We start from the raw sequence: 13425 nt of genomic DNA on the forward strand, positions 1-13425 counted from the left end.
AGTCAAACCATAATCCTACAATCCTTTTCTTATGGTGTGTTTTATGTAATGTTCAAGAAATCCTTTCTTCCCGTGATCCCATAATGATATTTTCTTCTAAAAGTTGTGAAGTTTTACTTCTGCCATATATGTGTTTAATCTACCTGGGGTTTGTTTTTGTGTAATATGTCTAGGGATCTAGTTCTGTTTTTTCACTTGAATAACAAATTGTCTTAGTACCACTTGTTGGCTAGTCCATCCTTTCTCCACTTCTGAATAACAAAGCTACCATGAGTAAAAAAAAAGTTGATTGGAAGCTATTTGTGTGAGCAAGGTGTTCTGGCTGGTTCATTATAGAATTCCTCAAATTTCAATTTATAGGTTTTTTTTTCAAGAGAGGAATGCTTCAGTGTTCTGTCTGGATGATAGAAACCTGATGCCAAGATATCTAGATACCCTATCCCCAACCAATAAACATATTTGAAAAACAAATTTTACTTGAAATACATCCTAAATGCCCATCTCAAGTAAATAGTGCATATCTTTTTATAAAAGTAAGCTAGGAAAAAGGCATATTATTTAGTGTTAAAAGTGGCAACTCCTGGGGTGTCTGGGTGGCTTAGTCAGTTAGGTCTCCGACTTCGGTTCAGGTCATGATCTCACGGTTCGTGGGTTTGAGCCCTGCGTCAGGCTCTGTGCTGACAGCTCAGAGCCTGGAGCCTGCTTTGGATTCTGTGTTTCTCTCTTGCTCTCTGCCCCTCCCCTACTCATGCTCTTTTTCTTTCAAAAATAAAATAAAAACATTAAAAAAAATTTAAAAAGTGGCAATTGCCATGTATAGGGAAGTTGAAAAGATAAAGTACAAAAAGGCACTACAAGTTGTTGTCAAAAAATTTCAATTGGCAAACATTAAAATGAATGGGTACACATTTTAGTGATTGCCTATACTTTTTTTAACCTTGAAATGTAAGGACAAGAGTGACCATCTCAATTTGGGGAATTTCCCAAGTAATATACATATCATGTTCTTTCTTAGATAAAGGGTAAGATATCTGTGATACTGACTATATTTAAGATCAGATATATTTAAAAAATTTTTTAACGTTTATTTTTGAGAGAGACAGAATGTGAATGGGGGAGAGGTAGAGAGAGAGAGGGGAAAAGAGGATCTGAAGTGGGATCAGTGCCAACAGCAGAGAGCCAGATGCGGGACTTGAACCCACAAACTGTGAGATCATGACCTGAGCCAAAGTCAGACGCCTAACCCACTGAGACACCCAGGCACCCCTAAGATTCAGATATTGAGTATAATTTACATTAGAATGTATGGTGAATAAGAGATAACTGTGTAGAAACCATGGAAACTTGGCCATGAAAAATTTTTAAATCTCTGGTATTATTAAACTTTGTTTCTTTTAGGAAGGTAAGTCAGTTGAACCAACAATACTTGAAGTCCTATTCTGACTACATTTTCAAATTAAGTAAGCCAATTACATGCAAGTTCCCATGTACACTATTAAAACTTTGAGGTGATGGACTGAAAGGGATTCCAGCCCTGTTCTCACAGTAGGAAGACAGGTGACTGGGAGTGCTATACAATAGCTTAGCCCTGCTCCCCTGGTAGGTCTATGGCAGACACACAAGGCATGGAAAGACAAAGCTTTGGGAAAAATTCAACCCCTTCTACCAATGAGAAAACGAACCAAAAATGCCATCAAATGGGGAACCAGCAGCAGACAATTTGTGAATCAAGAAAGGAGAAGTCAACAATTAAGATACAACAGTTACAGACAATCATGTGTCAAATAGTGCACCAAATTGTAAAATAAGTCATATATTAAATTAGGTTGGCAGAAAAAAGAAGACCTGTATCTCAAGGCAATGATTCACAATGGATTTGATATTAGGCTTAAAATAAAGTTTAGCTAAGCTTCTCAGAGAGATCATCCTTTATCATTTCCCTGTCCAGTGAGAAACACTATTGCCGTCTATTACTTTATTACCTAGATATTTTTTAATCCTCTGGGAAATCAACAAATTCAACAGTACCAACGTGCTTTTTATTTGGTAGACATTACAAGCAGGGAAAATGCCCCAATCACCATTTTTATCCTCAACACTTAGCAAAGTGCCTACCACATAGCAAGCATTCCACAAATATTTGCTGAATGAATGCATGAGGGCTCATTATGAGCCAGGTATTTATGTAGCAGCTAACAACATTTCTCAGGAATTCAATAATTTTCAGAATTCTCTATTGACTTTTCTTACAGTAATTACAGAGTGATTAATAGAAACAGAGTGATTAATAGAAATAGAATAAGAGAAACATGGTTGAATTGAAAGTGTGGCTTCATAATTGTTATTAACAGTGATGAAACCAAACACCAGTAAGTACATCTGACACCGTTTTTTCCAAAATTGATCAGCTCTCCAAATCTGACACAAAATTTAATTAAAAAAATGAATAAAGACAAATGAGCCTCAAGTGGCTTATGGACATAATTTTTATTTAAGTATGGGCTTTTAGCTTGGTTCACCCTAGAGTACAACCTTTCAGTTAGGTTAATCGAGAGTTCAGGGCTACAGGGCCATCACAATGTTGCTGGTGTTGGTACAACTTCATCAGAAGGTATGAGAATGACCCGCAGGAAGAACAATCCACGAAGAGAACACAATGAAAACATCCACTGTTTTACAAATCACTCTTGTTACCACAGACACAAAATGGCAGTCACTGTTAGTAAATCAGCCACAGAACACTTGAAAAAAATCTTTAGACAAGGAGCTGGGAACTTTGTGGGAGATAGGGTTTTCATCCACAATTTTTAAGTAGAAAATATTTCAAGGTCAAGCATTTTTCTTATCCACAAAACAACGCTAAACCAACATACATTTTAAGGAGTATATTAAAGGAGATACAATATCTTTACAACTATCTTCTTGAGTAGGTATTTCAATGAATTTTCTGCAGAATATAAGTAGCCTGAAATTCAGCAGCAAAATATTGCAACAAAACAAGTAAATACAGTGTCAATGTTTTATACTGTAGAAGATAATACATAAAACAAACAATGATAATTTAATCATATAAAACATGATACATAGCTGAAATACAGTCCACTTAAATAGCTTTGTGACCAAGAATGTTAAATTCTGTACTAAATGCCATTTTAAACATAAAATCTCTTAAATTTTTGTGCTTAAACTTTTTTCTTTCTGTTAAACTATTTCTTATTTTCAATACTGCCACTGTAACTGATATTACAACAGATCACAATTTTCACGGACACAGCAACATGAAGACATTTACTTATGAGAAAATAAGTCACTTGTCATTAGTTCACAGTGTGGGGAAGTGGTGTGCACTCGGTCTTGAGAAGGGCTTTCCGTTAATCACCGAGTCCTTCACAGAATTTTCCTGATATCAGATGCAGTGCGAGATTTTAAAAGAATGGGAAAGCAACACGTCACATGTTGGAAGGAAAATAAACTTTTTGATTCTTCATGGGTATCGTCTAAGTGACCTTCGTCTTCTGTTGTAGAAGTGCCTGAGCCCGTGTTGTCGTGAAAAATTCATCATGTAATTTTGTTTGCGAGTGCTGTTTAACGTCAGAAAGGATAGAGGCAGGGAGGGAAAGGAAAAAGAGCACGTAAGTCCCATCACTGAAAGCGCAATGTAGTCTATGTTCTACGTTAGCCTGACACTTATTTGAAAATGCTCATGGTTAATAGGTCATGCTGACATTACTCCCCCAAGACAGAATAACTAAAGGTTGACGCCCGTATTCACTGTCTTTGGCCTTGAAGAAAGCCCCTTCTGTTCACTAATGAGCTCCAAACCGGAAAATATGGTAAATTCTCTTGATTCACAGTGAAAGTGGAATGAAACTGTTCTGGCTTTTGAATTTTATTCTTGAACTTTTTTCTGAAACTGTCTACTTGGGTGGATTTCATTAGAGAGGAAGTGTGTGCTGTACCCACTACCTTATTTAAACACATCTTTAACAAGTAGGAAACAGAATTTGATTCCTTTAGCGAACATTCTCATTTAAAGCTTAAAAAGCAAAAACAAACAAAGGAAAAACAAAGTTGTCAGCTGAATCAGCTTGAACTTCTTATTTGATTAGACTCAGGGGCAAAAGAAAGCAAATTTTTCTCAGGAAGCTGGATTTCATGGTCTTCTGCAAACAATAGGCATCTGGGCTCTATAAACATGGTCTTATGGAAAAGAAAGACACTTGACTGGAAAAAAGATCATAAATACAAGAAGGTGTAATTAAATGTGTAATTGTGTAGGGGTCATATATTTCCTCCACGTATGTACGTACACATATGCATACATACATATTATACGTGAAGCTGCTAAAAGTACGGAAGATGGATTTTGGGAGTCGGTAAGAAATTGTGCAATATTGGTAGAGACAGCGGTTAAAAGTTTTGGAATGGAAAATATGCTTTAAAAAGGATCGTTATCTGTAACATCACTAAAAAGAACCACACTTCTTTCACATGCTGACCTGAGTGACAACATATCTATAGGTGGCATCAAAATGTGGCTTTAAAATTTTTTTTTAATGTTTATTTATTTTTGAGAGACAGACAGAGTGGGAGCAGGGGAGGGGCAGACAGAGAGGGAGACACAGAATCCAAAGCAGGCTCCAGGCTCTGAGCTGTCTGTCAGCACAGAGTCCGATGCGGGGCTTGAACCCAGAACTGTGAGATCATGACCTGCTCCGGAGTCTGACGCTTAACTGACTGACCTACCCAGGCACCCCCCAAAATGTGGTTTTTAAATGTGAGCCTATCGATATTTTCCAGATTTACCGAGTCTCTTAAAAACTGTGTGGACACCAAGTTTTTTCCTCCTTCATTTCAGGGAAACATAAAATGTATCTGGAGTGGGATAATGTCATGTGTGATCTGATTCCACCATGAAGGTCAACATGACATGAACTTGAATTAGGGTAAAGAGAAGGGAAGGGGCAATTTTGCACTCAGTGGCATGTTTTGGGTTATTAATGATCACTATACCAGGGTGTAAAATGATACTTTTTACCTAGTATATTATACTAGATATTACAATTAAGTAATATCATATTAACATTTGTAACATACCGAAACCTTTAAAATGATGATTTTATAGTTGTTTGATCATTAGAAAATATTTATAAAATGTCTCAAAGGAAAATACATAAAGTCAGTATCATCAGATATGTTTAATCAAAAAGCAATAATACCTGTGCTGAAAACCTGATAAAAAAATAGACATCACATTGATATACACATTTTGTATTGAGGTGCTAATAACTTTCTACTCTGGGTTTCTGTATTATCAAACTGCTAGACACTATAGAATGGAAGCTAGAATACACTCTGAAGCCACTGTAGAGAAAAACACACACAAAAAGAGGTTTATCTTCAGTAACTTTACCACCCTTCCTTTCTCCCCTGATGTGACAGTGTTACATATATCAACTAAGTTGACCAGTTTCAATGTCATGGTTGAAGGATGAAGTGAATTTATTATTACATATTATTATGTTTTTAATAATTTTATAATAAATATTATTAACTTTATTATTTATTATCTGCTGTAAGTACTAATTGCTACCTATGTAAAGTCCAGTTACAAAAAGAGGATGACGAGTTAATGTCTTGAACTAGTCAAGTGTCAGGAGAAAAAATCCTGTCGCCTCTTTAGTCACAAAATACCAGGACTGTCACTGGTCATCTTCTTCCCAGCACAGTAGGTCATCTTGTGGCCTTTCCCCTGGGTATCATGGTGGCTTCCTAACCTAGTCTTCTCACTCTCTCCCTTTATGGAAAAAACACCACTGAAAAGAAACCACGAGATCCTGAGAAAGTATCATTGATACATTGTGCCTATCTTTCCACATACATACAGCGTGTTTTGCACACCAGACTCTGTAAACTTTCCCTCAAATGCTGACTATACCTTGGAACAAGCCATTCGCAATCCTCTTGTCTATGGAGCCACATCTAAGCCAACCTAGCCCGATACTTCAAGTTCTCTGCAGGTTTAATCTTACTCTGTTGTTTAAGTCCTTTCTTCCACTACGTTCCCATACAGACTGCTCTAGTCAGAGCCACCCTGAACCTCTTCCATCTGCCTCACTGACCAGTCCCCTACATCAATGGGAAAGATAGAGCCTTGGCATTTCTACATTTTTTCCAAGTATCACATTTTATTTATTGCTCCCTGAAGGGATGTCCCCCCTACTTTGAACCCTCATCGTGCTCATTTTCTGCTTTGAATGGAGATTAACTGTGTTCTGTCAGTGTCGTGGCTTGCCCCCCATTCCCTCCCACCCCCACACCACAGCACTGAGACTCCTGCCTCACCCGTGGGTGGTCAAGGCATGTTTGTTGAACTTTTGGTGACTTACTGATTGGATTCCTGTTGTAAATCATTACTCTTTAACTATAAAGAATAACTGCAAAGTTAAAGCAATGAAAATTATTCTGTTGTAAACATGTTTAAAGATACAAGGTACTCAAAGATAATTTAAAATAGTTAAGATATTTTACATAGGAAAAGAAAACTCAGAACACTCAAGATATTTAGTTATCTCAATGCAATCTAGATTGACATGAAAGTGACCTCAATATATGGGAACAAAGGAACATTAAAGTTTTAATGAAAGTTGAGGTGTACGTTTAATGGCTTTAAAGCAACTTTTCTACATAACAGGGTAGGGGTAGAGAGACAGAGTGGGGGAGGGACAGAGAGGGGGGGGGGAGAGACAGAATCCCAAGCAGGCTTCAGTGCAGAGCCTGACGTGGGGCTTGACTTCACCAACCTGAGATCATGACCTGAGGTGAAATCAAGAGTCGGATGCTTAACCTACTGAGCCACCCAGGCACCCCCTATTTTTGTTTCTGATATATGTAGATATATAGCTATAGATAACCTTATTACCAAAATAATTACTGGTGTGATGGAATTTTAAAGATTTATTTTTCCACTGCAATTACAGGGGAAAGTAATTTAAAAAAATTTTAAGTACAATGAAAGCAGGTAATATTCATCCCAAGGCATATCAACTAGGCTACTTGGCATATTGATTTGCTTTGGCTGTGCATAGAACTTGGTCCACTTTTAAATTCTCCTTTGTAAGTCATTGAAAGAAGGGAGACTGAATGTCAGTGGCATGTTGGAAACGCTAACTTAAATTTCCACTATCGCCGAGTGACTTTAGAGACTTAGATGGAAATATAAGACCCTTCTCTGTTTCTGCATAGGAAATATGGATCTTGCAAGAACTTTCAAGAAAGACTCTATGCTATTTTGAACTGTTACTCTTCACTGGAGCTGCTATGTTAGGTCATCAATTATTATGAAAAAAAATTTCAATTGATTTTTAATGGATTTTCCAACAGAAATGGGGAAGATAGAGCCTTGGCAGAAGTAATTTGAGATCCTAGAAATGTAGGCTTTTTTACTGATCAATCATTTATTTATTCATTATCAAAACATATGATACAATAATTAACACCTTATACGAATGCAAAAGTAAGAATCCAGGGGACTGTCACATCTTTTAGAGAAATACTGGTGAGTAGAAGATGAGATGCCGCTGTTCAAACTAATCAATGAAACTCCCCTGCGTAGAGGATGCCGGACATTTTATTTTCAACACCCTGCATTTTTAGGAAGGCTACATATAGATAAGTGTAGGCTCAGATATCTCACAAATGTTGAAAATTTTGTATTTATTTTCTCTGCTAAGAGGGAAGAAGAATAATATCTAATAATGTGTACCTCAGGGAGTTGTAAGGATTAAGTGAAAACCCCTAGCATAACATGCAGATGATTAATAAATGATAAAACCATTTTAACTTCTTTCATAAGTTTTAAAATATCACCACTGGAGGACAAATGTAACTACATATTAAAGAAGGCAAATCTTACCTAAGGATAGGATCTAGAACTCACAAATATTAAGAATAGGTCCACTACTTTCTGCCAATTCACTTATTATTTAAAAATATTTTTTAATGTTTATTAATTTATTTTGAGAGAGAGAGAGAGTGGGAGCAGGGGAGGGGCAGAGAGAGAGAGGGAGAGAGAGAATCCCAAGCAAGTCTTACACTGCTAGCGCAGAGCCCGTTGTGGGGCTCAAACTCGTGAACCATGAGATCATGACCTGAGCTCAAACCAAGAGTCAGACACTCAATTGACTGAACCACCCAGGCACCCCTGCCAATTCACTTATTAATTTAAAACAGAATTAAAAACTCAAGGTACCCGCACGCATCTCCAGCACAACAGATCTTTTGAGAGACATTACATTTAATCAGAGCCCCTAGGTCTTTGACACTCATCTCCAGTTTTTAATTTCTCTAATACAGTCTCAGGCACAGAGTGAAATTTGTTACTCAATAAAGCAATGCTGATTAGCACTCTGTCTATGCTGTTGTGCCCAATATTGCACATACACTAAAGAACTACCACAATTTTGCTGAACTCTGACTTTACATGATCTAGGTTCCAAATGTCCCAGTATATCCCAATATCATACATAACTTTGTTTTCACAGATCTTTTTTTAATTGCAAAGGTCTTCGACAAGACTTTTGTTAATGTAGGTAACACTGATGAGACTATTAGGCGACAATTACCCAGAGTTAGTAAGAGGACTTACCTTACTCTAGTGGAAAACCAATGACAGCAAATAATGAAATATAACACAAGTTAAAAAATGCCTTTCAATGCATGCAGCACTGTGATTAGTCATAAAAGTCTGATCAGGTTTAGATGCAATATAGGATTTTTCATCTCTTTTGAAAATAAAAATTAAAGAAGTTATTTCTTATTCTCCTACACCTGATATATACATATATTTAACTTTTTAATGTAATGCAACATGCAATATTTGCTCATAACCATATGTCAAGGTACATGTAGCTTAGTACTACATTTGGCATAAATGTTGTGTATAAATAGGAAAGTAGTAGTTAATAACTAACCTTAATTTATTGTCTGTTTTTTTTTCAGTTATTTACATTTTAGAAAATACTTATTCCTGAATATATTAAGGAATGGGCTTTAAAAAATACAGAAGTCCTCTACATCAGATAACACAGTCAAATTAGTAAAGGATAAATATGCTTTGCAACAAATGTACTATGCTCATCTCCAAAAATCATTTGTGCCAAAAATGTGATAGTATTTTGATAATGGATAGCATGAGGGGATGGGTCATGATGGTACTCATATTATTGAAATCTGATAAATGCGTTTAAGACCATAGTTAGCAACATATTGGTTTTCATTCCCAGTAAATGTGGTAATTATTCACTCTTTAGTAAGTCAATTCACAAAGGCTCTTTACCGAGCCATTTGCTTTCAAGGTACACATGCAAAAATTGGCCCACTTCATTATACACATGACAGGTTGTGACTTAGACACGTACACAAAAAAATGTGATGTGTGAATGAGATGCGGAGTTGGGTGAGGGAGATTCTTAGGATAAAAGGATGAGTGCCCAACAAAAACGATTAAGACCAAGATTTCTCTTTTATCCTAAGAAGAACCCCACCAGCATGGATCTTGTGAGGGGTCTGCCCAAGGGTGTTCACAAACATTTACTGCAAAATGAACGTTCTCTACTAGCAAGTGAATTCAGAGACATTAGGTTTCTGACATGGTTGTCAGTGACTGTGTTCTGCTATATTGCTCAGACTTTACAGAATAAGGCCTTTTGGTAAGCTAGTGAGGCTGGGAAAAAGTCATCTGTCAATTTAGTACATCTGTTTTATGCCAGAATAGCAGTGGCCAATTCTCACAAAGAGCTTTTCATGGGCAGGTTTTACTGAAAAACATCACCAGAATGAAAAGATTTCACTCTCAAACAAGCATAAAGCATAAGTGACTTTGCTTGTTAAGTGCTAAATGGTGCTTTTACTCTTTTATGATGTGGGGCTTGTCATTCTGTACATCTATATTTATGAAACGCAAATCCTTCCACATGGAGTATTTTAGAATTAACCCATTAGGTTAAACATTTGTTATGTATGTTGTCAATTTAGGATGCATTCCTAAACCTTGAAATATTTTCAAAAGTGCTGAATTTGTTCTCATCAAACTCATTTATGTACCTTTGTAGTTAATATGGGCAGTACTGAGGTTATTTTCAAGATACCATGCGTGACTGGAATTTTTCTTTCTAGGGATTTTTAGCATGTGTCCTTAGTGCACATGCACAGAAGCAAAACTATGGTAATAAAGTTAGATTTAGGCCAGTGTTCACTCAGAAAAGAAAATACGTTCTAAAAATGTAATGGTTTTCCAACCATTAGTTGCAAAAACATATTAGCAGCCATATTTGGAGTCATCAATTAAGTAGGGCTCGTATCTCTTTAGATTTGCACCCCAGTCTCCTCTCTCTTCCACATTTGAGGAGTTAGCAATGCTAGTTTATATCACTAAATGTTATCATATAAAAGTATGGTGAATTCGAGGATATTTCTTTTTTTTAAAATTTTTTAAATGTTTTATTATCCAAATTTTGAGAGAGAGGGAAAAAGTACATGAGCGGGGGAGTTGCAGAGAGAGAGGGAGACACAGAATCCAAAGCAGGCTCCAGGCTCTGGGCTGTCAGCACAGTGCTCGACGCAGGGCTCGAACCCACGAACCATGAGATCATGACCTGAGCTGAAGTCGGACACTTAACCGACTGAGCCACCCAGGCGCCCCTCTACCTCTCTATTTCTAGCATATATCTGCTGTAGCAAAATTATAATTAGTAATATTTGTGAATCATGAAGCAAATCTTGGCTAGCTTCTTGGTGCTTCATTTGGTTGAATGACCCTTTGGAGAATTATCGTGTTTTATTTTTCTGAATTCTCTGGAAATTTATTTTTTATTTTAAACTCATCAAATGAATGACTTAAAGTGATTGTTTTGTAGAGCTATCAAGGGCATATTAGTTAGTGAATGCCTTAAAACCTTTGACTCTTCTGAAAAGAAGTGCTATGGAAGGGGACAGTGGTATAGAAATGTTAAATCCTAACACAAAAGCAAAATATCAAAAAAATGGCTCTGAAAATATAATTTCTGTTTCTTTCTCCAAAAAAAAAGAAAGGAAAGAAAGCAAAGTATATCCTTTATTTTTAACAAAATTTTGAAATGTCATTAAAGAGCTAGCATTTCCTTTTAAAATTATCTGTGTGATATAAAAAAAATAAAATTATTTGGTGATATGTGTGAATTATAATTTTTAAATCATTCACTGAAAGAAGACACCGAATGAAGTCCAAATCATGCAACACTGTGCATATGTGGAAATGCGCTTTACTCATTCAAAATGTTTTAGTGTCTAGAAAGTCTGCAAGAATAATGCAGAGTAAGAGCAGACAGGTGCCTGGTAAGTGATAAATTCTTCAGAGGACTAAAATTCTGGAGATGGAATAAAAGTGAAGTCATTACACATAGATTCTTTCTCCAGAAAAATGATCGATATGATAGATTTCCTATAATCCAAACTTGATTCTTGTAGTAACAGCATGATGCCGGTGGCTGCTTATAAAAATTAACACCAACACCAGGTATTCAAGAGGGTCCCTTGGGAGCTATGTGGTGAGGCTTCCTGCTGATGCTCTGAGAGACTCTGAGGAAGCAGGTCAACAGGGAAGGAAGGACAGAGTTTGCTTCAAAGTTGCAAAGGGGCTGTTTCCCACCACAGGAGTATATTTGCACAGCTGACCCCACCTGCTCTTCAATTTTGTTCAAGGGAGGGTATTGTGGTGATGGTATGTCTCGGAAATCCAAAACTGATAACTGAAATTGTTTGGTTGGGTGGCAGGAGAAGAAATCTCTAATCTACTCACACACATGACATGTTAAGGATTGTCATGTCTACCCCAAGGGCAGTATTCGCTGCTTTCTTTTGAGGACTGTCAAGTTTTTAAGTTTCCATCGGAGTTGATAATGCTTTGTCAGGCACACGAAGCCCTATTAATGTAAACCGTTTTGGCAAGAGACTTGAAAGATACAAAGTGTTTATTGACTCTAAATTGGATTCTCAACCAGTTTATTAGAATCACTCGGGGTGCCTTTTAAAAAGACTGATGCTCAGGTCCCACTGCAGATCAATTTCAATCAAACCATCTGGAGGCATGCTTCTTCCAAAAGCTCCTGAGTGATTCTGATGTTCAATCAGATTGAGAAGCGCTGCTCTGAAAGGAGAGTATTTAGGGCAGAAAGGCTCTAGGATTGGTTCTTGGTCTATTTGGACATCTCTCTCTGGCCTTACCATATATATGTGTTCATTTTAGAGCCCAGGTTTTGTTCTATTCTCCTGGAATACTGTAGTCTGAGGAAATCAATATCTAAGTAAAACATCAGCCTCATATATAGATCCAGATGAATATGGACTGTGATTTTAAACTTTGACTTTGTCTTGTGGAGGCAGAGCCCAGCAAGTTGTCCAAAGCAGCAGAGCGCACAGTGGGGACTTGTGTAGGGACTGGGTTGCTCTTGGATTTGGGGGTTGATATGGATGCCATGCAAGCAGGTGCCTCAGTGAAAACTAAGACGAGGGCTAAGTCAAGACTGAAAAATTCAGCTCATGGCTATGATTGAAAGAAAACAGATCTGGTAGTTTTCCTACCAATTAATCATTTACGTTTGCTTTCAAAATGACTGAAATCAGCCAAAGGGCTGATTTCATTTTTGATCTGGTAAACAGAATGAACATTTGAACCTATCTACCGAGAAGATTCGCCTCTCCTTGCCAACCACTTGGAGCCATCAGTCCGAACACGTCGAGACATAAGCTTTCCCGTTCCAGTTCTACAGGAACTAGATCGTTAGAGAAAAAGCAATCATCTCTCTGCACAACAGTCAACCCGGCTAAGGGGACAGCGGCGCCAGCTTTATTCTATGGGAGAAGCCACAGGGGGACACCCTCAGCTATTCTATGGAAGAAGCCACAGGGGGACACCCTCAGCTATTCTATGGGAGAAGCCACAGGGGGACACCCTCAGCTTGCAAGGGGCTGGGATGGGGCGGGAGGAATCTGAAACCACAAATACCTTGCTCTAATCGCAACCACGTCACTAAACTGAAGGCCGCCTCAGGCATCGGTGGCTCGGACAGGTGTTTGTAACTGGGCACATCAGCCAGAAACACTCTGCACACTGACCAGTACAGATCCCTTCCCTTCTGAGGGACGTCATGCCATTTTATAAGGCAACCTAGATGTGGCAAAGACACTGTTTCCCATTTACCCTGAGGCTTTTGTTTCATCCCATTTAACGAATGTTGTCAAATGCACACATAAATCTTTTGCTCACTGAAGTTGTCTAAGGTACATTAAACTGCATTTGGGACTTGGCTATTTCAGGTTGACCTAAGCTACAGATTGCAGTTGCTGAAGAGTGTAGGCCAAAGTCTTGTGGGGGCTTCTCATTAGGAG

At 37.6% G+C, this 13425-nt stretch overlaps 1 protein-coding gene across 3 annotated transcripts in view; it reads right to left on the bottom strand.

Annotated features, from left to right (window-relative positions):
• Positions 1-2468: 2468 nt before the first annotated feature.
• The window catches only part of RELN (reelin), a 537501-nt gene continuing 526544 nt past the window's right edge, over positions 2469-13425 (bottom strand). Inside the window, exons 64-66 of one of the 3 annotated variants that reach the window (XM_058725345.1) lie at positions 12720-12809; positions 8648-8653; positions 2469-3581 (exon numbers count right to left, since the gene is read on the bottom strand). In XM_058725345.1, the coding sequence (XP_058581328.1) occupies positions 3485-3581; positions 8648-8653; positions 12720-12809 (193 nt within the window). In that variant the 3' untranslated portion in view covers positions 2469-3484. Of the gene's footprint in view, positions 3582-8647; positions 8784-12719; positions 12810-13425 lie in introns of all 3 variants that reach the window. The other 2 variants (XM_058725342.1, XM_058725343.1) reach the window with 2 other exon arrangements.

The sequence above is a fragment of the Neofelis nebulosa genome, chromosome 4 (assembly GCF_028018385.1).
Source record: "Neofelis nebulosa isolate mNeoNeb1 chromosome 4, mNeoNeb1.pri, whole genome shotgun sequence".
In the NCBI taxonomy this organism is placed as follows: Eukaryota; Metazoa; Chordata; class Mammalia; order Carnivora; family Felidae; genus Neofelis; species Neofelis nebulosa.